Source organism: Ammospiza nelsoni, chromosome 3, assembly GCF_027579445.1.
Source record: "Ammospiza nelsoni isolate bAmmNel1 chromosome 3, bAmmNel1.pri, whole genome shotgun sequence".
NCBI classification, from domain to species: Eukaryota; Metazoa; Chordata; class Aves; order Passeriformes; family Passerellidae; genus Ammospiza; species Ammospiza nelsoni.
Window position 1 is genome coordinate 41,877,301 of NC_080635.1, and position 26,167 is coordinate 41,903,467.

General features: G+C 35.5%; 1 protein-coding gene across 1 annotated transcript in view; it reads right to left on the reverse strand.

Annotated features, from left to right (window-relative positions):
* Positions 1 to 26,167, reverse strand: part of WDR27 (WD repeat domain 27) — a 90,667-nt gene that overhangs the window by 54,477 nt on the left and 10,023 nt on the right. Inside the window, exons 9-21 of the mRNA XM_059468750.1 lie at positions 25,357 to 25,460; positions 24,847 to 24,914; positions 23,804 to 23,937; positions 21,931 to 22,007; positions 20,356 to 20,434; positions 19,762 to 19,833; positions 18,518 to 18,621; positions 17,312 to 17,401; positions 14,306 to 14,427; positions 13,601 to 13,734; positions 11,088 to 11,185; positions 10,660 to 10,781; positions 5,354 to 5,451 (exon numbers count right to left, since the gene is read on the reverse strand). Coding sequence (XP_059324733.1) covers positions 5,354 to 5,451; positions 10,660 to 10,781; positions 11,088 to 11,185; positions 13,601 to 13,734; positions 14,306 to 14,427; positions 17,312 to 17,401; positions 18,518 to 18,621; positions 19,762 to 19,833; positions 20,356 to 20,434; positions 21,931 to 22,007; positions 23,804 to 23,937; positions 24,847 to 24,914; positions 25,357 to 25,460 — 1,302 coding nt within the window. The remainder of the gene's footprint in view (positions 1 to 5,353; positions 5,452 to 10,659; positions 10,782 to 11,087; positions 11,186 to 13,600; positions 13,735 to 14,305; positions 14,428 to 17,311; positions 17,402 to 18,517; positions 18,622 to 19,761; positions 19,834 to 20,355; positions 20,435 to 21,930; positions 22,008 to 23,803; positions 23,938 to 24,846; positions 24,915 to 25,356; positions 25,461 to 26,167) is intronic.

The window sequence follows — 26,167 nt, forward strand, 5'->3', positions numbered from 1 at the left end:
GCAGGTAGTTCAATATTCCTCAAATCTTCACTGCAGTCCAATAAGCACCCACTGCCTTTTTTGGTTTTTTTTCAGGAGATGAAAAATAGCTGTTTCAGTAGCAAACAGCATAGTTCAACAGCTGAACTTCCATTTCTCAGCTGATCAGAGTGCAAGTCAGAGGCAGGCAGCTCCCACCACCACAGGTGTTAGTGGATTGGGTATTGGGAGCTCTTCCTAATACCTTGTCCCTGCTAGTTTTATTACCTGCAACAGTGATCTAGCACCTACTACATCTGCCTCCTCACACTACCACAGCAGCATCCCAGAGTTCCAAACTGGGCTGTACTAACTCTTCCCTGCTCTCTCTATTTCTGGCAGCATAGCACAAGTGTCCCTTTCCTGCCTTTTAAATTAATTTTCAATTCCAACTGTTATTGTACATCTTGCTGTCTTAGTCAATATCACATCAGCTTCCCCAGCAAGTTTCCCATACCCTATTTCTTCTGTGGAAAGTAAAGAAAAAATGCTATTTTCATAGAATCACAAAGTGACATCATGGTTGAGGTTGTTAGGCAACTTTGGAGTCATCTTATCGAACCTCAGTGCTCACATAGAACCAGTGTGGCCTCACCAGTGCTAAACAGAGTGAAGGTATCACCTCCCACAGCTTGCTGGCAACACTCCTCCTGATACCGCCCAGGACATCATAAGCCTTCTTTGCCTCAAGGGCACATTTCTGGCTCATGTTCATCTTGGTCTCCTTTCTGCAAAGCTGTTTTCCACCTAGTTGCCCACCTCAGCATATATTGGTGCCTGGGGGTTGCATTTGGTGCCAAGAGGACTTTGCACTTCCCCTTGCTGAACTTCAGATGGCTTCTGCCAGCTCATTTCTACAGACTTCTACAGCCTGAAGCAAGGAGCAGAGTTCATGGGTGGGATTCCAAGGCTGGTCAGGGCAATTAAGGCCCAGTGAAGCAGTGAGGGTCCTCACAGTGCACCTGGTTACTTGACTAAATATACATCTGAAAATCTGATGTCAAGCCAGGTCACACAATTATTGGCACAAAGAAGGATGAAGCTTTATTGCATGATGGCTTTAGCCATAATTTACTGATGAGCAGGGAAGGTCCACATCAATGTCTAAAAGCTTTATAGGGGGTCTGAAATCTACCTGAGGGAAAAAAATTTTACACTACTTCACATTCTAAAACCTCTCTTGAGGAAGAGGAATGACCCATGCAAAAGAAGCTGCAGAAAACTGGACACACAATTTTTCTCATTATCATCCAGTCATGAAGATATCTGTATTCATGTAACTTTGCTAGTGAATGTGAGCTAGTGATACTAAGTGTTTAGTCAATATTCTAAATGCATTTAACGAAGTGAAGGGTGCAACTCTCTGAATTTTTAATTTTCTCCTAATAGAATGAATGAAATTTCCTTTCTTCTGGACATTTCAAGCACAGAATTATGTAATCTGCAAGTGGGAGGAAGTGAGAAATTGAAAGGATTCAGACTGGTAAAGCAGAATTAAAAGCTGTCATATGAAATTTAAGTGACATATGAACATATTAAAGTAGCTGGTATTTAGTCTAGTCTGATACTTCCTGTTGTTATGAGTTTACTGTGTAAGGGAATTGAATGTTTATTAATTCCTAAGTGTCTACATTCTTTCTATGCATTGGTTTTACAGCACTAGGATGTCAAAGTACATCTCACTGCCCTATATGTTCATGAGCACAGCCACTAAACACAGGCAGGACTGGCAGACAAGGAGGCTTAGTGTACTGGAATTTTCTGATATATCTGGCCTCTGTGGCTTAAAGGACTCAGCAACTTGTGTCATTCCAATCCAGACTTTTCTGAGATATTAAATTTAATTGGTGGAGACAACAGGTATGGCTGAGTATAAATCAATGCTAGATTCCTGACTTCAGTAAGAGTAGCAATGTCTCCAAAATACATTCAATACACACAGCAGTATGAGAAAGGATGGTAACGTTTCTTGTGTCTTACAGATGAATGAGTCTACAAGGTTTCATCACAAAGAACTCTTCAACTCCTTCAAAAATGTAAGAATGTATTAACTTTTTGCACCTCCTGATCATTAAATGCTTTTCTGAGTCTTTTTTGGGAATTTTTGGGAATCCTGAACCTTGTGACCATCTCATTCAGATTTCCACAGCATCTCAGCCTAACTCTTGTGTTTACTGCTTTCACCTTGGACACAAGAGAAAGTAATTTTACTTGTTTTCCAAGAGGTCATTCTTTTAGACAATATAGACTGAAATTGCTCTTCAAAATTTCTTGGAAGTTGGTCAAAGGTCATTATCTTACTCTAAACTATCTATTCATATGGTCTCATAGCTCATTATCCTAACCTGGAAGAAGAGTAGCCATATTTTTCTTCTTCCAAGAAAAAGTATTTTCCTTGCCTTTTTATTCCTAAATTGGCTTTGTAGATCATCTGGAGCTTTTCCTAGCTTTAGTTATAAATGAGGAGAATGCAGGAGAATTATAAAAAATATTCAAAATCTTCAGATGAAACTTTACAAATCCATGCATTTCAAAGCAAATGGAGCAGGAGTCTGAGTAAATCCAAAAGACACTAGCAGTGTCCAAGATTCCCTCATTCATTGGCAAGATGACCTGGCTGTGTGAGGTTGGCTGACAACATCAGAAAGTTAAAATGTCTTTTCTTGTACCACCTTCAGAGGAACCCATGAGACATTCTGGCACTCTCTGAAGGAATCTTGGAATTCCTCCAGATCATCAATAGTGAAAGAGACAGACAAATTCACAGCTTTATCCAAAAAATATGATGAAAATTGTATTTGTAAATAATTTCACCAAATTCAAGAACATAAGAAAAGTTAAATTAATTTTCATTGGAAAAAAAAATCGTAATTTGATAAGACAGGTTGAATAGCAAAATTTTTGTAGAACTCAAAGCAAAAATATTCATATATTCAAAACTTATAAAGGTGTAGAGCAGGTTAGCCTGTTTGAAGATTTAATCTGTGCAGATCAAAAAAGAACCAGAGCACCCTGCTATGATTCCACAGTCAATTCTGAGGAAAGGAATGCATGTCATATGAAAAGGAACCACCATCAAAGAAACTGAATAAAAAATCTCCTAAGAGTCCAAGGGAATTGTGCAGTTATTCTGCAAATTATTTCCCATGCTTTCAACAGCAGCTTTGAAGAGCGCTGTGCTAAAGGGATTTTTCCCCCTTATTTAATCAAAATGTTGTACTTAACAGAATTTTTAAATAAATTAACAATGGATAGATTCTCAAGGGCAACAAACAGATTAAAGAAAATCAAAATAATTTTTGCTGTGGACAGCTAGGGAAAATATTTAGAACAAAATCAACAAAAAATTAAGTGGAGATCTTGGACTTAGTGTTACTATCCACAACCCTGCAAACAATATAAATGAGAAGGTGGACTTTCCTTTGCTATATTGCAAGAACACTGGACAAACCCTATTCTGGTAAACCCAATGGAAAAACAAAGGCAGGTCATTCCAGGGGGACTGGAAACAGTTGTTGATGCACCAACTTTACAAATCAACAACTTTAAGAGATTAAAGGTACTGGCCCACCATAAGGTTGCTTAGGAACTAATCTCTCCTGTAAGTACTCAAAAGTGCAAGGGATGGACCGGATTTGATTGGACAAAATCTATGAACAAGAAAAACAAAAAAAAAAAAAAAGTGTTCAGTGCGTGTAACTATAGTAGAACTAACACTTCAGCAGAGACTTGTTCCAAGTTCAAGCAGACCTTTCCAAACCTAGACATTTAAAATTTATTTATGTGAGAAACACCTGGTGAACACATAGGAAAAATTGAACAGTTTTACTCCTTTTGAAAACTCAGGAACAGATTTTAAAATATAGAAGACTCAGTCTCTGGTCTGAGCAACGGCAGAAAATTTCATTTTAAAAAATGTGGTTTGTCTTTTTTTCCTTGAAAATTGCTAACAAGAGAAAAACAATTATTTATTTTTTTCTATTTCTTCTCCACAAGAGTTTATACTACTGATCACTGTGTAATGTGTAACAAACACACACATACACATAGTACCTCACAAGCACCCTTAAAATATCTGTCATTAAGGACTTGAACTACTTTTTTGAAGCTTGGCTAATAGAACACAGCGGATACTAGAATACACTGACCTAGCCAAATTAAATATACAGCAAGAACATACATAAATTTTCTCCTTCTTCTCAAGACATATTCATTTAATTGATTGCCCAGATTTTACACTTTAACTACTTTACCATTCACTGACTTTACTTATATTAGTATTTAGAAACAAAGAGACAGATAAGTGATCTGTGAAAAGCTTTCTACTTTTTCATTACTCTTCAGCAACACAGTTTGAGCAGCTTATTAGAAAAACATAAGAAGGTAACATATTCCAACCCAGCAGTTTCTAGTTTCATTACTTTCTGGCATTGAGTGAAGGTAATACAGCAATGATTTTGAAAAGAACACATATGCCCCCTATAGATTTAATGTATTCTTACCACAGAAAGATGGAAATAAATGAAAGGTTTATTAAGCATTGCCCAAATAGAAAATTCAGTACAAGAAAAATTATATGACGTCTTTCCATAGCTGTGTTTACATACACAGAAAGCAAATAGGAAATTGTTCTTCGAAGCAAAAAATCCTCCTGCCCAACCCCCTTTTCTTTTAAACATAATTCTTTTGGCCTCCACAACAGAGCTTGCCCCAGGTATTACTTCTTCTGAGCAATGTTCCCTCCTTGATGTTCTATTCATTTGTCCCAAGGTTTTCTCAAAATTGAAAGGTGTTTAGAAACAGTGTAGCATTTAATTCTGAGTTTATGGTAATGTGTCATGCAAACTTATAGCACTACATTTAAAAATGTTGCTGCAATTGGCTTATATTTTAAAAGATAGATCATAGATTTTACTTATTTTAGCAGTAATGGCATGCTGTTTTGGAAATACCATTAGCATTCAGTTCAGGGCACCACTATACACACACACACACACACACACACACATATATATATATATATATATATATATATATATATATATATATACAATTAGATCTACAAATGTGGGTAAACATAGATGATAAATCATAAAATAAATCATAAATATTTAATGGCTTCCACATAACTAACTATAATTGAGGAATGAGCACTTTGCTTGGTCTCTAAAAACTAGTAAACTTCAATTAACTTGTAGCTCTAATTCCACATCAAAATTTCTACTGGTATATGACAGCAAGTATGAATTCTGAATAAAGATAAAGCATATAAAGATAAAGCGTTAGCAAGATAAAGATAAAGCTTTTTATTCCAAGGTACCTAATTAACTCTTACCTCAGTGTTCTTAAATCCCACAGTTTGATGCCATCACCTGCAGCTGTGGTCAGGAAAAGGTTGTAAGCTTCAGGTTGCTGAGTGCTGTAGGATGATCCCTGTAAAACAATAAATCAGTTTCAGGTGACTATTCTCTATGGCATTAATTATTTATAGAATCATAGAATATCTTGAGATGGATGAGATCCATAGGAATCATCAAGTCCAGCTCCCTGCTCCTTGCAGAATTATGCCATATGATTAAGAGCATTGTCCAGATGCTCCTTGAGCTCTGAAAAGCTTGGTGTTGGGACCAAGTTGGGACTGGGGAACCCAGTCCAGTGACCATCCATCCTCTCAGTGGATAATTTAGTCCATCTAAGAAACAAACAGTAAATATTTGTTAGATTATGTGAAAAAAAGCTTGTCTGCACACATGCAAAGGAGCAAAGAGGAACAGCATGCGAAGACCATGTAGAGGAAGTCCCATAACCCAGGCAGAGAAATGGAGCATGGCCTTGGCTCCTCCCAGTGCTGTCCCAGGACAGCCGTGAGCCCTTTGGTCCAGGGGTGACACCCACCAGGACAGTCAGTGAGACAAGTTATCTGGGGCATCTCACGGACTGATGGGGATTGCTAAAATCGGGGTATGGGATCCATTATGTGAAGTAGGGGAAGATCTTTTTGTGATTGCACAAGACATTATGGGATGTTTAGGGAAGAAAACAAGGGCAGTGAAAGGGAGGGAGCAAAGGTTACTTCAACAATTAATTATAAGACATTGTTAGCCCTGGGCTAAATGTCCAATTCCATTGACTTCAGTAGCAATTGCATTCATTCATGACAAGGCTAATTTTGGCTTCATACTTTTAAATAATTAAATCCAGTTTTAAACCTCTGATAATTTAACATCCACATTGGCAAATCCCAGCCTTTTTTCTGGCTAAATATTTTTTTCTCCAGGGAATCAGATTGAAACAGTTAAAACACTTTCTTTCCTTTCCTTACCATTCACTTTCTTGATTTGGCTGAACACATCACAGAAACCTCAAGGTAATTTCCTGCAATCAGTATTTGACTGCCAGGAATCTCCTATTCATTATGAAAGCTGGTGCATAGCTTGCTATAAGAGATTAATTAAAATGTACTGTACAACACATTTCCCAACAAAGTCTACACAGTCTCACATTAGGTCTGTATAAATAAAAAAAAGAGTAAAGCAAAAGACAAAGATAGTAGCAGTCCAAAGGACAGTATTCATTAAAAGTTACTGAGCACCCTTTTTTGTGTCTTTGAAATATTTGGTCACCAACCCTTGACTCAGCCAGCACTGGTAACAAGAATCCAAAACAAGAAGTTCTACAGACACATACACATTTACTTTGTGCATTACTCCTTTACTATAGAATACACAGAATACAGGGAAAAACTAAAGCTAAGAAGTGCAATCCATTTGTACCTTCTCTGCCCTGAAATTTTGTCAGTAATATACTTTATTAATACATATACTTGTATCTTCAAATGACATTGGCTACTGAATATTGATATAAAAGAAAAGAAACTATATACTTGTTGGGATAATATGCGAGCTGAATTTTATTTATCACTTTGTGTTTTTATAGCCCATCAATTTATGATAATCTATTATTTATGAGAATCTGATGCAGAAAGTAGCAAAATCCCACACATTCTTGAAACTATGCTTTCATTCTGATACACAAATCCCTTTCTTCTGCCCCATCAACCTCCTCATCCACCACTGTAATCCCTTCTCAGCTTCTCTCTAGATTAACTATATTGCAACCTGTCATGGTTTGGGCCTGGCACAGAGCCAGTGCCCCCATGAGAATACCCTCTCCCTGGTGTCTGCTGTGAGATGTGACCAGGAATAAGCAAAGCAGGCTCCAGCTTAGAAATAAAGAAAACTTTATTACCTAAACTACAAGAAAAGAAGGAAAAAAACCTATAAGGGAAAAAATTGAAAACCTTACAAAAAGCACTTTCCTCCTCCCCACCACCAAAATTTCCCAATCCGATACATTCCCCCAAATCACCAACTGCCCAGTCTGGCACCACCCTTTAGAATACTCAAACTTCAGTCCATGAAGAGGAGAGGAGTCCTTCTTGCACCATAGGCTTTCCCTGGAAACATGCTGAAACCTCGTGTGCTTCCATGTCACTCGGCACTGCCCAGAAAGTCCTTTTGCCATTGTGACATCTTCCTTCCATGCCCAGTGCTCTCACCACTGTGCATGGACCAGAGCTGCTTTTAGGGTTGTCTTTTAAGGATGCCTTGTCTCACTCCAAAAAGGCACAGTCTCTGCTTTGGGACATCTGTCCCCCCCATTTTTTCCAACCCCCTGGGGCCGAGGGGTCTCCACAATGAACCCTCCTGGTTCTGAGGCACTGCCTCCCCCTAAATGCAGTCTCTGTGTCACAGGAATAAAACTGAGTCTATGGCTACACAAGAAAAGTCCAGCCAAAAGGCCACTCCAATCATCTCTCTCCCCACTCAGCCAGGCTTCTCCACATCCTTCGGGCCAGGTCCTTGTCTCATCTCATCTCTTATCTCCCTTCTTATTCAGCTCTGAGGAGGATCAGCATTTTTGCAAGGTCCCAATCATGAAAGAAAGGGGTTAAACATTTCAGTCTCTGTCTGTCCCAGAGCTCCGGCACTCCCACACTCGCTGCTGCTCCGGCCGGGCACCTCCTCGCTGCATTCCCCCCCGGGCCGGCCGCTATCAAATTCAGACGCCGGCTCTCCTCTCTCTCTCTCCTGGGGGGGGATGGCTGCCCGATGTGTCTTGGGGCTCCTCCACCCTTCCATCCTCAAGGGCCTCCTCACCCCCCACCTCTGTCCAGGCCCAGGCCTACCACATGGCTGCCCCTCCCCCGCCCAGCAGCAGCGGCTGGATCGGGGAGGGCGATCCGACCTCCTTCCCTCGAAGTCCCAAGAGAGCCTCCCGGAGCCGAAGCTCTGCTTTTAACCCCTGGGTGTTCTCGGAGGTGTGTCCAAACCCCACTGGCCACATCAGGTGCCAATATCAAAATCTGAGCATCCATTGGTTTGACCACAGCATCCCAGAATTCCCACTTCTTCCTGGTCAAACCACCACATAAGATTTGGCCTCAAGAAGGATACCGTTCTATAGAATCTCACTTTCCTTCATTAATTCCTTATAAGCACCATTTATGTCATCCAAGGAGTGCAGCTGGCTTACGCTAAAGGCATGTATCAATAGATATATAAGAAAGCACTCTGTACCTTCTGGTGATCTTATACATTTGCTAACATTGTAACTATGGTTAGGAAAAAGTTTACTGACTGAAACTTCAGAGTTACCCATTACATTTTTCACTCTTCACATCAAGTAGACTTCCTAACTAATGGACCAATGAATTTTGAAACAAAAGTGTCTGAATAGAAAATTGAAAATTTTGCTGTTTCTGTGCAAATGAGTGTACTCTAGAACTGTGCTAGCAGAACACAATACCATCCAAATATTTGTGGCTCACAATGACAGTTTTCTGTTCAAAGAATATGTTTTGCACCATTAAAAAGGCATTATTAACACTAAAGCTCTGAATCTTTGTGATCTGATCTCAAATTGCCATCTATTTCGATATCTCATATGTTCCTAAACTCTAAGACAAGAAGATGATTTTGATATGTTATTCAATTCATTTTACTATGTCTCTTAAAATTCAGTATAAAAAGCAATGGACTGTTATGATAATCTTAATCAAAACACTAAAGGCTGAGATTAATTTCATACACACTGGCAACCGCAAACAATCTCTAGAACAGATCAAAAGAAAAATTTAAAATCTAAGTCATTACAAGGCAAATTATATATACTTGTTTCAGCTGTTTTTGTCTAAAATCAAATATAAGAGAACATCATGCTGATCATCTAGGCTTCCAGGATATCCTATGTATTTTATAATTTGCTAACAGGTTTCTCCAACATGTAATTGGAATATAATTTCCCTATAATCTACCACAACCTCAAAATAGATTTGGTTTTTCATTAATTTAAAGAGTAAATTTTATGATTATGCCCACTTAACCATTATCCAAGTGGAATCACAAAAGAGTCTTGGAACATGAGAACTGATTTGCATGAATCTAAAGAAGAAAATGCAGTTCAAGAATATATATACTGCAATCACAAATGAGTATGGAGTCCACACAATGAGACTAGGAATAATCCAAAGGAAAGCCTTCATAAATTTTGGGGTGTAGGCACTGGATCTTCAGAATGAACTGTTTCTCTCCACAGGTTTGTTTCCATTGAATCGTGTCTCATCACTAGAGAACCTTAGATTCCAGTGTGTTTCATACTTTGAACATGATGTAGTTTGCACACAGCATTCTGCACATTTTTATAAATCTAATTTGCTCTAATAGTTTTAAACTACCCAATGTAATAAAATAGTTTATGTGTAATTTTCCTATTGACTTCTCTAAAATACTAGTTTTATATAACTGAAAAAATAGAGAACTTTGATGTATAATTGTCCCCCAAAATGGTCAGTTTTCTTTGCTCTACCACATAGGTTTTATTCCCAAATGAGTACTTGCCCACAACTTTAGAGTTTTTCTTGATTAAATAACCTGAAGGCACTAAGCTGACCCAGCGAAAAGAAAAGCCAGAACTTTAAACCTATATGTGTTAAAAACAGTACTGAAATAGTTGGCACATTTTTAAGTGTTTTACCAGATCACATCTATAAGGAAAACCCACAAAGAGTTCTACAACAGTAATAACAAGGATTGTTTTAAACCCACAGAAGCAAGGACTTTCCAACTGGGAATGAAGCACCACATTCAACCAGACCTAACACAGCAGGCATTCCAGAACATATGCTACCATAAAAACTACAAACATTCAAATCAGTCTTCAAGGAAAAAAAAAGAAGAGCAATGATGAGGGGTTTTAAGTCATAGTACTGAGAAATTATTTTTTATTGCTGCTTCCAAAGTTTCAGAATAAATCACACGGTGTCAGATTGAGCTTCAGAAGAGAACACTTACATAAGGAAAAATTCCTGTTGAACGACAGTAATGCATTTTAGCACAAGTAAGGCAAAAGATAATAAACACTTCTCTAATAGCAAGATGATTCAATCAGTCCAACTGCTCCCTCCTTTACACTAGAGAACAAATGAAATCTGTATGGACCTATCACACAGACTCATGTTCTTGCCCTTCCTCCCCAACATATAAAAACTTACTGATTACTACCAATTCTACTTTTAGCCTCTGTCTTCTTTGTTGATGATGTTATAGTGGTATTAGAAATAAAATGCAATAAAAAATGTACCTTATTTTGGCAGATCTGATGGATTGATCTAACATGAGCTTCCTGTATCACTGCTGTGCTGCAGCCCACATTGAGGTCAAAAACTTCCAACGCTCGGTTGCTGCCAGCTGTAAGTACAATATCTGTACAGTTCTCTGTGTTAAAGTTAAACTTATTCAAAGGTAAAAAAAAACATATAAACAGATTAAAAATACAGATAAATAAACATATATATAAACTCTGTTGTATTTATTGCTCTATGAGCAACAACAAAACTCTTACAGCACTAAAAATTTATGTCTAAGGATGAAGTTCAACATCACAAAAAATTACAAGTTTTTGCTCCAATAGAAAAGGAGTAGTAATTCATCAAATGCTACTTACTTTAGCTGATGTCCATGTCATTAAGTCCAAAGAACTATCAAGAAAATAAGAAATACAAAGGATACAAGAATAGAACTCATTTACTGCTGAAAGGCTGGTAATCTCCATTGCTGAAGTCATGGGAAATTTCTGTACCAATTTGCAAACACTCCTCTGTTTGTATCTGCAAAGAATATCAAATCAATGCTTCTGTTAATGAAATTGGTTACGATTTGTTAACACCCACCCACTGGAACCACAAATCAAAATGCTTTCTTTCATTATTAAAAATTAAAGTGACAGATCTTTTGCCTTATTGTTGAACTCCGTTAAAAACTTAGTAACCAAACTCATTTAGATGAAAAACAACTCATGATATTCATATACAGAAGACTGATTTTCCATCAACATGAAACACTAGAATAATCCTGTATGTATACTGAAAATGTTGAAGAGATTAAAGTCTGTCAAGTACCTATGTTCAGAAAGCAGATATGCCACGGGTTTCAGTGTACCATTTAATGTGCTGATGATAGGGCAATCAGGAGGAAAATTAAGAGAAAACAGTGAGGATAGAATGAAAACAGTGAGGAAAAAATAATTTCCATTTAGACGGGAGGAGAATAAGGGACTGATCACACAGTACCAAAGAAATTTTGCTTCCCAAGAAACACAAAACATTTTAGGGTCCTGTGGGTTACCTGCCAGCTCCATGCAGAGGTGGCAAACATGCCAAAAACTCTAAAATGGCTTCAGACTTTTTTATTAGACAACAAAAAACTGCATTGTAATTCAATATAATTAGAAGTTTCTGTTTACTGAAATATATCCACATAGGCAACATGGATCTATTCTTATAGTAAACAGAAAACAACACTCCATGGATATGGATATGGATATGGATATGTGGGGCAAGAAGAGTGTGATTTTCATAGAAGTCACCTAAGGAATACAGAGTCAATAACAACTGTACTGGGTCTGGCTGGGATGGAGTTAATTTTCTTCATAGTGGCTTGTATGGTGCTGTGTTTTAGACTTGAGGTCAAAATAGCATTGATAACACACCAGGGTTTTAGCCATTGCTGGACACTGTCTGCACAGTGTCAAAGTAACTCCTGTGTAACAGTTAATATCACACTTGCATTTTAGCACATCTGTCTAATGAAAGTGCAAAAGTCCATGCATGATGTGCTATAGGAATCATTACTGTTTCTTTCCAACAATGCTAAAAGTTTGCAAAACTGAGATCATTTGACAAAAGCAATATGGTTGTCAGCCAGATCTGCTCAAAAGAAAAATGCTTAGTGACTTGGTTTTTGCCTTTCATTGTTATTCTCTAACAATGATCTGCTGATCTTTTCAGATGGACATCAGAACCACTTTAGTAGTGATGGTGAAGCAAAAGATAATAAATATACAGTGTTTTGCAATTTGATCCAAGAATCTTTTGTAGTTTCCACAAGTACTTTATTCAAATAAACTAAAAAATAAACTGTACTAGACTTCAAGAGCAAATGATTTATTTCTATTTTCGTGTAAATCTACCCAAGCTAACTTTAAAGAAGCCAGCTGATAAAATAGGTACAATCTAATGAAGGCAGTATGAAGTTTCTTCTGGTACAATTTACCATGCTGAAAGAAGCTGATTAAAACAGTTAAGATTTTCCCAAATGCAAGAACAATTGTTTGAATTGGCTGAAATACCTTTCATCTACACTGCAGACTACTACACAGATAAATACCTCACAGGGCATGACATGGGTACAATTACACATAGAAAGAAAATCAACTAAGAGTAAACTGAGATTCATAAAATACAAGTTATGAGAAAACTGAACTAAAGTAACAGAGGGAGGGGGACATAGAAGAGTACCCATTATTAAAAAATAAAGAGGAATTTTATCATGTTTAAGAATTTTTTTTGACACAATGCATTTGCTACATGTCCTGTATATCTTCAATTCAAAGTGCAACTCATTTAAAATTCAGGCAGGTATTGTGGACACACTGAGCTGGACACTGTACATTCGTTCTTGTCTCTTAGAAATTGAAGTTTATGTAGCAATTTGTGTTACCTTTTTATTGGTTTATTAATATCCCCATAAACTAAGAATTAACAAGTAAAACAAACTAGGTAAGCAGATTATGGAAGAAAACTACTACATAATTCTGTCTGACCATTTAACATTTCAGTGAAGTTCCACATACCAGGTTCATGCCTCAATCCAGGAAAGCACTCCTACTCCTAAACATATTTAAGCTTGTGCTTAGTACATTTTTCTTTGCAGCAGCAAAACTACAAAGGAAATAGAGGAAGAAAATAGACCAGCTTTTTCCATCTAAGGATGCAGTCTAATACTGACTAATATCATCAACAGACAAAACATACCATTCACAATATCAACTAAGACTTCAGTATTGCAGCCCTAATTTTTTTTGTTCTTCCATTCAAAAAAAACCATATTTTGGAAGTAGCTTTTACTATTTTTTTCAGCTTTTTATCTTCTGTAATAGTTTTTCCCCATCAGCTCACCTCAACACACACAAAATTGTAGATCAAACTTTACAAGAACCTTCACTGGTCTGTTAATGAACTCACCGTTTTAGGTCATCCTTGGTTGTGTCTAGATGGAAACTTAAGAGATGAAATTCAGCTCCACAACACAGCAATATAAATGTATCTATAAAATAAAACTGTGCAAAGCGTACAGTCTTATGGAACTTCTCTTTACCCTGAAACATAAAGGAATTTGTGAAGAATGGAGTCAAACATAAATATGTTTTTGTCTGAGATTCCTCGTGTTAAGGCAGAACCTCCCTGTCATCCTGATCATAGGCCAGGAGGTTAAACTCTACAGCGGCCCTTCTTATTTTTGACATCTATTACTCTGAAAAAAACATATTTAATTCTGCTTAAATTAGCTGGCAGTATATCTGTAGTCAATTGAACCTAATACAATCTAGCTTCATACTCTGAACTTCTTTTTGAATTGGGAAATGGACTAAAGTCAAGCAAAGCTGAGCCAATGAATATACTACATACAGACCAGACGATAAAACCAAAACTTCCAGACATGTCCACTGGGATTTTTTTTAAACAAGGTTGATTTTTTCTGTTCCTAAATTATCATGAGAAAAACCTAATTTGGAGTCAATGGAGATCACCCAGATCATTATATCAGTGGGAGTAGTAGCTCTCAGTAGCCCTAGAAATTGGTTCTTTCTACAAAGCTTTTAAAACAGAAGTAGATAACAGTGCAAAACAGTGTTCTCTGTGTCCAAATGAATGGAAGATTCCAATTACCAGAATTAGGGCAGGTTCCTTATTGCAGGTTGACCAGACCCTTAAAGTTCTGTCTTCTGATGCAGAAACTAACCACTTCCTGTCATGACTCCAGCCAACAGAGTTAACTGCACCATCATGACCTAATAAAAATAATGTCTTGCATTAATAAATTTCTCTAGAGTTACTTGTATTGTTTTAATATAATTATGCACAACATTAAAATACATTCTAAGTACAGGTTGCAAAGGATTGGATTAAAACTGGTAACAGTAAACCAGCTATTGAAATTTTCTTCCACCAAAAAACACAGAAAATGTCTCTCATTAATGAACAGACAAAGATAATTCCAACTCTAATTTTTCAAAGTTATTGGAAGACCACTTTCAAGAAATATCCTTGAAATAAAATTTAAACAAAGATTCAGTACTGGAAAAAAAATCTGAGTATTATATTATAACGAAATTCTATATTAAACGTGGTCTGGAAACCCCTTAAGACATCAAAAAGGATTGAAATACTTCGGGGTTTTTTATTAACCTTTTATTCCTGAGCTAGCTATTTTTGGCATATAAATAAAATGAGCATGCCACTTCAATGTCTTGTTAAAAACAAGATCAGAAACTTACAAAGAAAGAACTTTAAAAGCCAGAAACAATAGTCAAAAGGTAAAAATATTAATTTGATCCAACATTATGTTGAAGCTGATAAAAAAGATCAAAAAAGAACATGCCAATCAAGTTTTACAGACTTTGATGCATGTTACTGCAATTTGTCAGATGAAGTCTGATGAATTTCATCTAGCCTTAAAACATTCAAAGTTCTTATGCTGCCCTCTTGTGCATAGTTTATCTTTACTCAATGAAAGTTTCATATTAAAAAATGGTTTGCTTTAAATTACAGGAAGGCTATTAAATATATCACAGCAATTGAGATATTTCATTTTGTAGACATATATCTACAAAAATTCTTATAAATGAGGTATTTTAACTCCCAGTTACCAAACAGCTGTAGAATTTTCACCAGAAAATTGCACAGGCACTGCACAAATACACATATAAGCACTATTCTTATTTTGTTCACAACAGAAAGATTCATTTAAAGGCTTTTATTTTCTGAAAATATTTTAAAGCCTTGAATAATCTGCATTACAGGAAAAAAAAAAAACCACACAACACCAATCAAACAAACCAAAAAAAAAAAGAAAAGAAAACCACAAAATACAAAACACTTTTCCAAAGTAGTAAGGAACCTTAGGAAAATCTGAGGTTTGGAAAATTGGAAGAGCCACGCAAAAAGCTTAAGAATCTCTGCTCTCCAGGCCCCAGAGTCCCAAAACACAGTGAAGGAGATGCCAGCTGGCTTGAAAGAGCCCAGTAAAATTCAAAACAGGCATTACACAAGGCTCCCCAGCCCTAGAGCACATTGAGAAGAATTAGCAGCCGGTTTTGTAAAGAGACACATTCAGAAAGGCCATGCTGGCTGTAACTCTTTACAGCTGTTCCACATCACCTCACTTCACTATGGGACACAGACACCTGAAGAGTCACCACTGAAGAAGAATGCAGAACTGCTTAAAACTGTAACTCAACCCTTCAGGGAACAAGGTTGAATAAATTAGGCTAACAGCAAAACTGTTGTTATACCATTCCTCTGATGCTGCCTTAAACAGCCATGACTTTTGATAAGCAGCAATATTGAGATGTTAATGCTGCCTTGAAACTGAAATTTTTTAGCAGAATAGATACAATTTCCATTTCTTGAAAAAAAGAAAAATTTACATAGCCATTGATTGCAGCTCTAAGTAAGAATAATGCATCATGATTTTTCATGAAAACACATATGACACTTCTAAAACAAGAGCATCAAAAGTAGAAAGTAAACAGATGACTGCATGGTAATCTGAACAACACAGAAAAATGATGTGAATGAAACAAGAAGGCAACTAATAGTTTGTGGTTCCTAATCCCATGCATTACTTTACCTGACAGTTCAGTATTTATGTTGCTTTTGGAAAGAGCTACATACATGTTAGAATATAGTTTATATTGCTTTTCAGACATGTGCATTATTAAAAAAAAAACAAACAAAAAACCTAAATGATTAAAGGTATCAATGAAGTAAGTCAGTGAAAAACTTGCTATTGTAGAAAAAATAGACAGTCCACAAGGCATATTTTCATCAATTTCCTCACACAAGAAAGATAGTATCAGTAATGTTGCCTTCTTAATGTCACTTCTTGCACTAAGTATAATGAAAATTACTCAAAAGGAAAATTGTTTTCACAAATCAGTTTCCAGAGTTATTTACTTAGAAATAATTCCCTAAAATATCTTTAAGTAGTCTGGCTTTAATACTTGTTAGGGTCAGATAGTAAAAACATTTCTTTTCCATTATGAGCTTTCACAGAAAATTCATGTAGCAGGTCCGATTTAAAGCCACAACATTTACAGTTATTAAAAACTTAACAGATTGTTCCTGCAGAAATTTAGACATAATCTGTTGTTGAAGACTCATTTAAAAGCATACATGTTTATACATGCATACACTTTTGTAGTTTTGGATTTCCTCTTAGGAATAGTCCCTCTTTGTTTAAATAGTTTATCTCTAGAAACCTGGAGTTGCAAAGCAAACACATCTTTTGCCAAGTCATCACAGTTACTTTTTGGCTAATAAACTATGAGGACTTACTGCTACAATATACGCATGCATTATTATAGCAAAATATTGCCTTTATTTTTTCTCTTTAATTATAGTAATACATATTATACATCATGATGAAGATTTCTGTATATATCATCATAGATTGCTTCTTACCCCACAAAAAATTGAGAAATGTGACCACCTGGTAGTCACTTTAATTCTAGGACAAAATTAAGCAATCAGAGAAATTAATTTTACATCTTGAATCATCAGTACTTCCTCTCTCTTGTTATCAGGGTGATGTAAGTGGAATCCATGCCATTTTAAATCAAACTCAACCATCAACTCAACTCATATCTTTTATAATATAATTCATAAACTTACCTGAAAAAACATTATGCACATCAGTGAGATTGGAATTGAATATCAGCACAGTTTTGTCAGCCTGGCCACAAGCCAGCAGCTCTCCATCCCCTACAAAGAAGAGCATTTAATGATTTACCTCTGAAAGCAAAAAGAAGCTAATATGCTGCCTCTTTTAATCATAAAAATCATGTATGTCACTACAACAAAACAAAACCCAGATATTCACTTCATATGTTTAACACTATTTATGAACATCACCAATTAGTGTTGGAGAATTTGGTAGGATTTTATAGGCAAATTCATTTCTGGTCCTGACATATTCTCCAAATAACATAATTTTTTTTAACTCAAAAAAGGAAAATCTGAAATTTTTGTTTTACTGGGGTTATTTATGCCTGTGTGTGCATTCATGGGTGTGGGAGAGACAAAGAGAAAAAGAGAGAAAGATTTTTCTTCCTCAAACTAAAAGAAGATTTATACTTACAACATACTAACAAATCTCTCTAGGGAACAGAGATGGAATATATTTTAGCAAAGTTACTGATTGCATCTAATTGCTTTTATTTCATGAGGATGAAAGTTGTTCTTGTCCTCAAAACACAGATATTTAAGTTTTTAAATATTCTGAAAATATTTTGCCTTGCTGGGTGTACATTGACATAATTATATACGTGGTAGAATGCTTGATTCCTAATCTAGGAAGTGCTTACTGCTTAATCATATTTACATTGGAACTGACTAAACCTATTGCAAGAGTCATTTATCCAAAACAGTTAAGAAAAATCCCTCTCTTTGGGTCACACAGGAGAATTCCTTTTTTAATATTTCAATTTACAATAATTCAATAATATTTATATAAGAAATATGAGTATTTTGAAACAGACCTTCAGTATTTTATACACCCTAATGAAACTAAGTAAATGTGCTAGAAAATAAATTCCTTAGTGAAAGAACTCTTAATTTTCAAGTAGTAGTGGGAAAGTCAAAGAAAAAATTCAAAAGGAAATAAGACATAAAATCAGAAACAGAATCTAGTTGCATATGTAGCAACAGATTGCATGGTTTTGCAAGATAAAAAATGATGATCAAACAGTATGTGGTATTGCCAGAAACTTTTCTGTGAATTTATCGACACTAAATTCCCAGTCTTTACAAACTATGCTGCACAAATTTTTAATTTCTTCACACTGACACAACTGCACTTTTTATAAAGCCCGTACTTACCAGAATACTGAACACAAAAAATTGGGGTTGTTTTACAAGTAACAGATATCTCTTTTTCATATTTGATTGGAGGATAACTTTCCAATGGATATTCTTTATTTTTACTTCAAAGAAGGAAAAAAGAAAGAAATTAGTACATCTTCATTTCAGTTATGAAATAAATGTGCTTTGGTAATTATTCTAAACATCTTTATATAAATATTTGCCAGAAAAAAATATGTCAAATCCAATGTAGGAGCCAAATTCATTTTAAATTGTAATATTTAAACTACTCCTACCTGTAAGAGGTATGAATTCACAAGATCAAGAATTAACAGTGTCTGGCAAAAAAAGAATTTCTTAAGTCACAAAAGTATTGAAAGAATGTCAATACTACCTTGTTTACAAAGACCTTGTGGAAAAATACAATATTAGCTAAAAAAAAAGGCAATTTAAATAAAAAACCCACACAAAACTTAAAATACTAAGTAGCTTAACCTATATAAAACAGTGCTAAAACAAAGTTGAAATTATCTGAAGTACTCATGTAAAGGTTTCCTATGTGTGCAAGGTTTACAAAAACAGTCTTGAGCTATTAAGTGGGCTTCTTAACACTTTAACATCTCTTTTTAAATGAGAAAAATTATGGCATCAATCATTCTTTACTTTCATGTTTGTATTACATAAAGGAAAAATTATATAATAGTAAAGAGAAAAACTGTGTGCAATATCTCCATTTAACATTCCATACAAATTAACATGAAAATGTCAGCTTTAGAAAAACATTTGTTCTTTTTGACCAGTGATAAAGATTCCACTGGTCAATTTATACTATTGCACATACTCTGTTTAAATCCACTGGAGTAAGTTTGCATTGACTTTAGGTAACAAGATTTTTAGGGGTGAATGAAGGACATGATCTGAAATCACTTCTCCCTGTGCCACATTCAGTTACTTTTCAAACTAGAACTTCAGCTTAAGAACATGTTAGGACTTAGCTTCCAACCATATTTAACACCTGTTCTTCCTACCAACACAAATCTAAGAAAATAGATATGCATATTTTCTTTTATATGAAGCACTCAAGTTTAATTCACAGTCTGATAAACCAAATCACTTGCTGCAGTGATAAATTTTTATATCAAATTTACGAAGCCTTAGTTCTAGTGGCAACCCTTTCTAAAAAGTTCCAATGAGAGAAGCATTTTTAATTTCTTAAATTTATTTTAATTTGTTCCTCCTTTAACAGTCATTAGATGACCTACCATTTACAACTGGTCTTCCACTTTGATACCTCTTTTTTTCTCAGGTTAGTATTTGGAGAAAACATGGCCATTCTACAAGAGAGAAAACGTACACTCTTATATGAAATATTAAACCTTGCATGGGAGAAACAGCTTTTTTCAAACAAAAGCAATCCTATTAATTCTTATTCTTTACATCTGTGGGTAATGTCAATAGATAAGAGAATTTACACTTTGATAGCAATATAAATGTCTAATATTCTAATGCCTGAGTTTGGACCTTGATTTCTGTGAGTTATTTGTTGAAGAGCATATTCTGAAAGTCAAAATTCATACAAATAAAGTTCTCAGACAATACTTTCTGCGAGCTGAAAACACAAGAGTCTAGTCAGATGAAAGAATCAGGATGTCAAATACGGATTTCAAAAGGAAGTTGGACAATGACCAGAAGCTGTGAACATTTTGGTTTACATTACGTTTTTTAAAATTCTTTTCTTTGATAGCACCGTAACTATTTTTCACAGGTGATTAATTTCACAATCATGAGACTATATAGTTATGTGAAAAAATATCACACACCAATAAGAAAGGGAAAGTAGTAATATTTCTACTGACCGTGGTGCTGCTGTATATCCTGATGACTTAATTTTATTATGGAAAACCAATGGTTTATCCTTCACTGTGTTCTTCACTCCTGTAGAAAAATAATTTAATTTATATTAAAATATTTTTTAACATTACATTTTCAGAGTGAAAGATAGTTTTGCACAATATAAATACTTGATGTTCCCTTATGTTACAAAACACATAAATGACTAATCACCCAAAAATAATGATTACTGAGAAAAGGAAAGATATATGAACTGTTACATTGTAAAACATCACTCCTCCAGTAACATGAATAAGTAGGAACTTTAAACTTTGAAGTAGCAAGAACACTGTTCTGAATCACTTTTTTCACCACTGATTTCAGTTAGAAAATGTGTTTTCTAATTGCCTCTGCTTAGACTTTGTGTGCAGCATTCACAGCCTATATTTGGACTAAGGAATGGATCTAAAGATCATTAACCAGCTAACTGGTGGATGCCTTTAAGTATTTGTGTTCCTACACAGCTCAGGTCATGGGTAATGTCTGCATGTCCAGTGCTGTACTAGGAAGCCCAGGGGGCACCCCTCAGCTCTAAACTGAATATTTCATATCAGCAGAAACAAACTAAACAAACAAACATTGTAAAGGCGGAAATTTTGTTCATATTCCAAGAGAAAAAACCCAGATGCATTGGGACAATTTACCTATCCTGAGGGTAGAAGTCCCATCAAATGCCACTAACTATCCTTTCTCTTAATGCAGCAATGCGGCACAAAAAAGGCCCTTCCTGAGAAGCTCCCAGTACCACACACCTTAAGAGACCAAAGGATTTCATTACAGCACTTATCTATCTGAACATGAGATGTCAACAAAGGCAGCACAGTTGTCAGTGCTGGGTGTCCAAGGCAGCCTGGAATTCTAGATAAAACTCTGTAGATGCATTCTGAAAATACCATGAAACCTTAGAGATACAACCTTTGAAATTGTAACAGGCACAATACATGCAAATGGTAAGGATAATTTTTTTTTTTTTTAATATTTTTTTAATTTTATTGTTGCTCACCAAAAAAAGCTACAGGTGCTTCAATGGCAACTGGACATCAGATCTCTTTTTTTAAGCAGTAGAATATTGAGTCAAAAATTAACTTCCTAAACATCCTAACAGTATTGGCAAAAGATTATTAAGAACAACCAAATATACCAAAACATCTTTTTGGTATATTTCATAACCAAAGTTAAGAAAGAAGTGACAAATTATACAGAAAAATTTACTGCATGCTATGGAAAAAGAATGACTTACAAGAATGTAAACCTTCAACACTCTAACACTTTTAAAATTCACAGAAAATTCTCAGACAATGGTTTTTGAAAGAATAAAAATACTTATAACCATAATTTTAACTACAATTACATGTGTACGATATGAAATATTAACAGATGTCTAAAATTCTTCCTACTGAAGTAAAAATATAATGCAATATATATTTAAAGCAAAAATCTACTAAACTACTGATTGTATTAGGCACAAGCCAGGTGGAAGTCAGCTACTGTTTTTAAAAATATAACTTAATTAATTAATTTCAGAGTTGGTTTGTACTTACCAAGTGTTTTACTGGAAGGTCCTTTCCTGTTCTTCTTGAAACCTTTACACAATGGAGAATTTGCTAATAAAGTACACCTAAATTATAAAATGAAACACAAAAAAACTGATCAATGCAATGAACAAAAATGTCAGATTAGAAAAAGGTGCCAAAACTCCTTTTCAGTTATTTGTCTGCACGTGTGTGTACACGTGCAATAGCAATGAGATTTTAACAAAAACAAGTTAGGCATAGTGGATCAGCTGTCATCTCAGATACTCAGCAGCACAGACAAGCCTTGGCCCTGACTCAATTCACAGACCATTGCTTTTACATGCTGGATTCCAGTTTTGTGAATATTAACTGATGATTTTATTTTAAGCACTGAAATCTCCATTTCAGTGTATATTGTGGACGTTCTTTCATCTTCAAAATGTCAGCATTTTCTCATAAATAATTTCTAGGGACATAAAAGACAAGAAAGAAACAACCAGCAGGGATTCACCAAGGGGAAGTCATGCTTGATCAGTTGGATGAACTTCTGTAATAAAATGAGTCACTTGGCAGATGAGGGGAAAGCAGATGAAGATATTGTCTACTTTGACTTCAGTAAAACTTTCCACACTCTGTCCCATAAGCACCTCACAGAGAAGCTGATGAACTGTGGTCTGGATGAACACACACTGAGCTGGATTAAAAACCAGATGAACAACCAAGGCCAAACTGTGAAGATCTAGGTGGAAAGCAGGAACTAGTGGAGTAACTCAGAGGTTACAACTCCATTACATATGATTCCGTGGGTATAATAATTCCATTCAAAATCTGCATTAGTAATCTGGATAAGGGAGTAGAGTGACTCTCACCATGTTTGCTGATGACTCAAAACTGAGAGGAGTGTGACCATGGTCACAGGGATTTTCAGGTGAAGCAAGAGACGAGAATGTTGACTCCATGATCAGAAGGCTTGGTTTATTATTTTATGATATATATATTACATTATAACTGTACTAAAAAGAAATAAAAAAGGAAAGGTTTCCTCAGAAAGCTGAGCTAAGAATAGAAAAGAATGATAACAAAGGCAGCTGGCTCGGACAGAGAGCGAGAGCCAGCTCTGCTGTGACTGGTCAGTAAATCTAAACATCCACAGGAGACCAATCACAGATCTAACTGTTGCATTCCACAGCAGCAGATAACCATTGTTTACATTTGTCTCTGAGGCCACAGCTTCTCAGAAGGGAGAAAAATCCCAAGAAAAGATTTTTCACAAAAGATGTCTGCGACATGGAGTGTCTTCAAGAGCAGAAGGTTGTGTTGTCACCCAGGGAGACTTATTGTCTGCATAAATGGGCTGACAGTAACCTTGTGGAGCTCAACAATGTGGAAGGCAAAGTCCTGCAGCAGAGGAGGAAGGAGCCCATGCAGCAGTACAGGCTGTAAAGCAGACTCTAGAGCCAGGCTCTGTGCCCTAAACCCAGTAGCAGGAAGAGACAATACATAAAAAATTAAACATGGGAGGCTCTCTCTGAACACTAGGAAACACTTATTTACTGTGAAGATGACTGAGCACTGGCACAGACTGCCCAGAGAGGTTGTGGCATCTCCCTCCATTGACATATTCTAAAGTTGTGTGGACATTGTGATGGGCAAATGACTCCAAGTGGCTCTGCTTGAGCAGGGTTGTTGGACAAGATGACCTGAGAGGTGCCTACCAAACTCAACCATTCTGTGATTCTGTGATTTCTCCCTCTCAATACAACTAAAGCATGATAAGAAAAAAAAGTAAAATCAAACCATGTCAACAAGCAGCACTACAGAAAACCATATGACACACTGTAGTGCCAGATAAACAAATTCATCATCCAACATGGAGAGAAAAAATTTAATAATTCTGTACCTGGCAATAACTGATAGACTTTTCTCATTTCCACATGGGAGAAAATCACTCTGCTGAGTTCTCACCAATGCAGCAAGGTTAACTTCCAACACAGCAATCATATCTTCAAACATTGAGGCAATCAAGCATAAAACCTGCAGCAATCACCATAAATTAACACTCCATTTACTCAATAATTTAAGTTCAAAACATAATTCATTTATTTATAATGAAAAATAAAACAAATTTTTGAAATTTATAAAAATTAATCAAAAATATCCATGGATTTAGTCATGAAGAGCATTAAGTGGTAGAGTGTTTAAAGCAATCCTTCAAAATATGCCTATGTTGCTTAAATGTGTTTTAACAAACTTACATACATAACAGTGACAGAAATTCCAACACCACCTACACTGGAGACAATTCTGCAGTAAGAGTAGTGAGAAAAGAAGCACACATGGAAGAATGGCTTCAGCAACAAGATGAGAACATACTAAGAGCTGAATTTAAATAAAATCCTAATCTAAAGCAAAAGTCTTCTATGTTAAATATGTAGCCTAGATTAAGCTTACCTCTGTAGGAAAATTGCAATATCAAAAATGGAGTATATAAATAAAAATGCCTTCCATTTTCTTAAAATCACTTTTAGTGGCTTTCAACAGAAATTTTCTCACAACCCAAATAGTTTTGACAGATTCTTTAGAAGGATTCAGAAGTAGCACATCCTAACTTTTTTTTTGAGAAACAAGCTATAACAATTTTTTTCCACCATAAAAGATTTCCTCTGCTTCTTCAATGGTCATTCTTGACATTCAAGGTACACCCTGAACACTGTAACAGTTCACCTTTTCCTTATAAATCACTTTAGACTGTATATAACCTGTGAGAGCTTCAAAACAGCAGATTACATAATGAAGAATCAACCCTCTTCAAAAAAATTACTGTGTAAGTCATATTAAATAACACAAATCTGTGCACTAATCTGTTAGCAAAATGTGTAAATATTTATGGAAAATTACTGTAATTGTTAACATTTATTAAAGCAATGTTTACTGTATACTCACCTTTCCATTAGCTGCCTTCCTTGTTAATGCACATGATCTGGCAATCTGAATGCTGAGGTCACTGTAATCTTTATCAAGAAGAACAAAGTACTATAAAATAATACCTGCATTTCACAACAAAAAACCTGTCTCTATGACACACACATAAAAATCACTCATACTAATTTGACATGACCCTAACCCATTCTCTTCAGAGTATATACTTCTATTTTACCCTCAAATTATAATGGAGTAGAATAACTTGTATTTAACACTTGTATTTAACACTTATGAAGTGCAAAACTGAATAAAAATTCATGGCTAGCCACTACACAGATCTAGCACCAACATGTCTTCTGAAAAAAGTCACCAGGGCCAGGAAAACATACAAAAACTATTAGGGAAAAAAACATTTTTAAAAAACATTTGGTTTCTATTGTATTCTGTCATTTCACAACCTAATTCTTACATTATTTATCAGATAACAAAAGCAATCTCATTATTGTGTAATCATATATCTTTTAAACATACCTCTGTAAAATAAAAGAGCTTCCAATTCTAAGTTTGCCAAATTAATTATTAACAAGCCAGTAGAGGTTCCAATCCAAAAATAGCTAGTATTCTGGGAAGAATATCTATTAAAACAAGGAGAAAAATATCTCTGAGTAGGATAAAGAAGCTTTTCTTGCTACCATACAACAAACAAAAATCGTGTTTTTTAATTCTCATTGGCCAGTCCCAGTGCAACAATAATAAAGCACACACAGAAAAACTACATTACATTTAAAGCTTTTACTTTCCAAATCTGTAGCTCAAAGTTTCAAGCAAAATTAATGAAGTTTTGAAAACTGGAGAGCAGTTTTCACAATCCTTGAGCAGAACACAATCCTTGATTCATATAAGTACTTCATGGCACATCCAAAACTGCACAGGAAATACTTTTCTTCAAAAAGTTATTGTGGTTTGTAAGAGTTGGGAGATGCTGTAAAAGCATTGTATACACAAAAATAAAATTCAAGCCAAGAGACAAATCCACTCGTAATTTACTTTTAACACTCTTATATGAACACCCAAAACACAGGGAAATTCAATGTGTGTTTTTATATAATTAAAGTACAAGAGAAAAAGCAGCACAAAGTAAAGGGGAAAAAACTCCAGGCAAGTCTGGAATGTCTGTTTCAGCCTGTGATTAGTGGCAGCACTATTGCAGCTGAGTAATGAAATCCAGCTTCTGCAAGCACCAGAGAGTAAACCAATGGGTTTGTTAATTTCAATTACAAGCCTAACAGAAGAAACATATTATCAAGCATAAGATAATTCTAAGCAAATAACAGTTGTCATT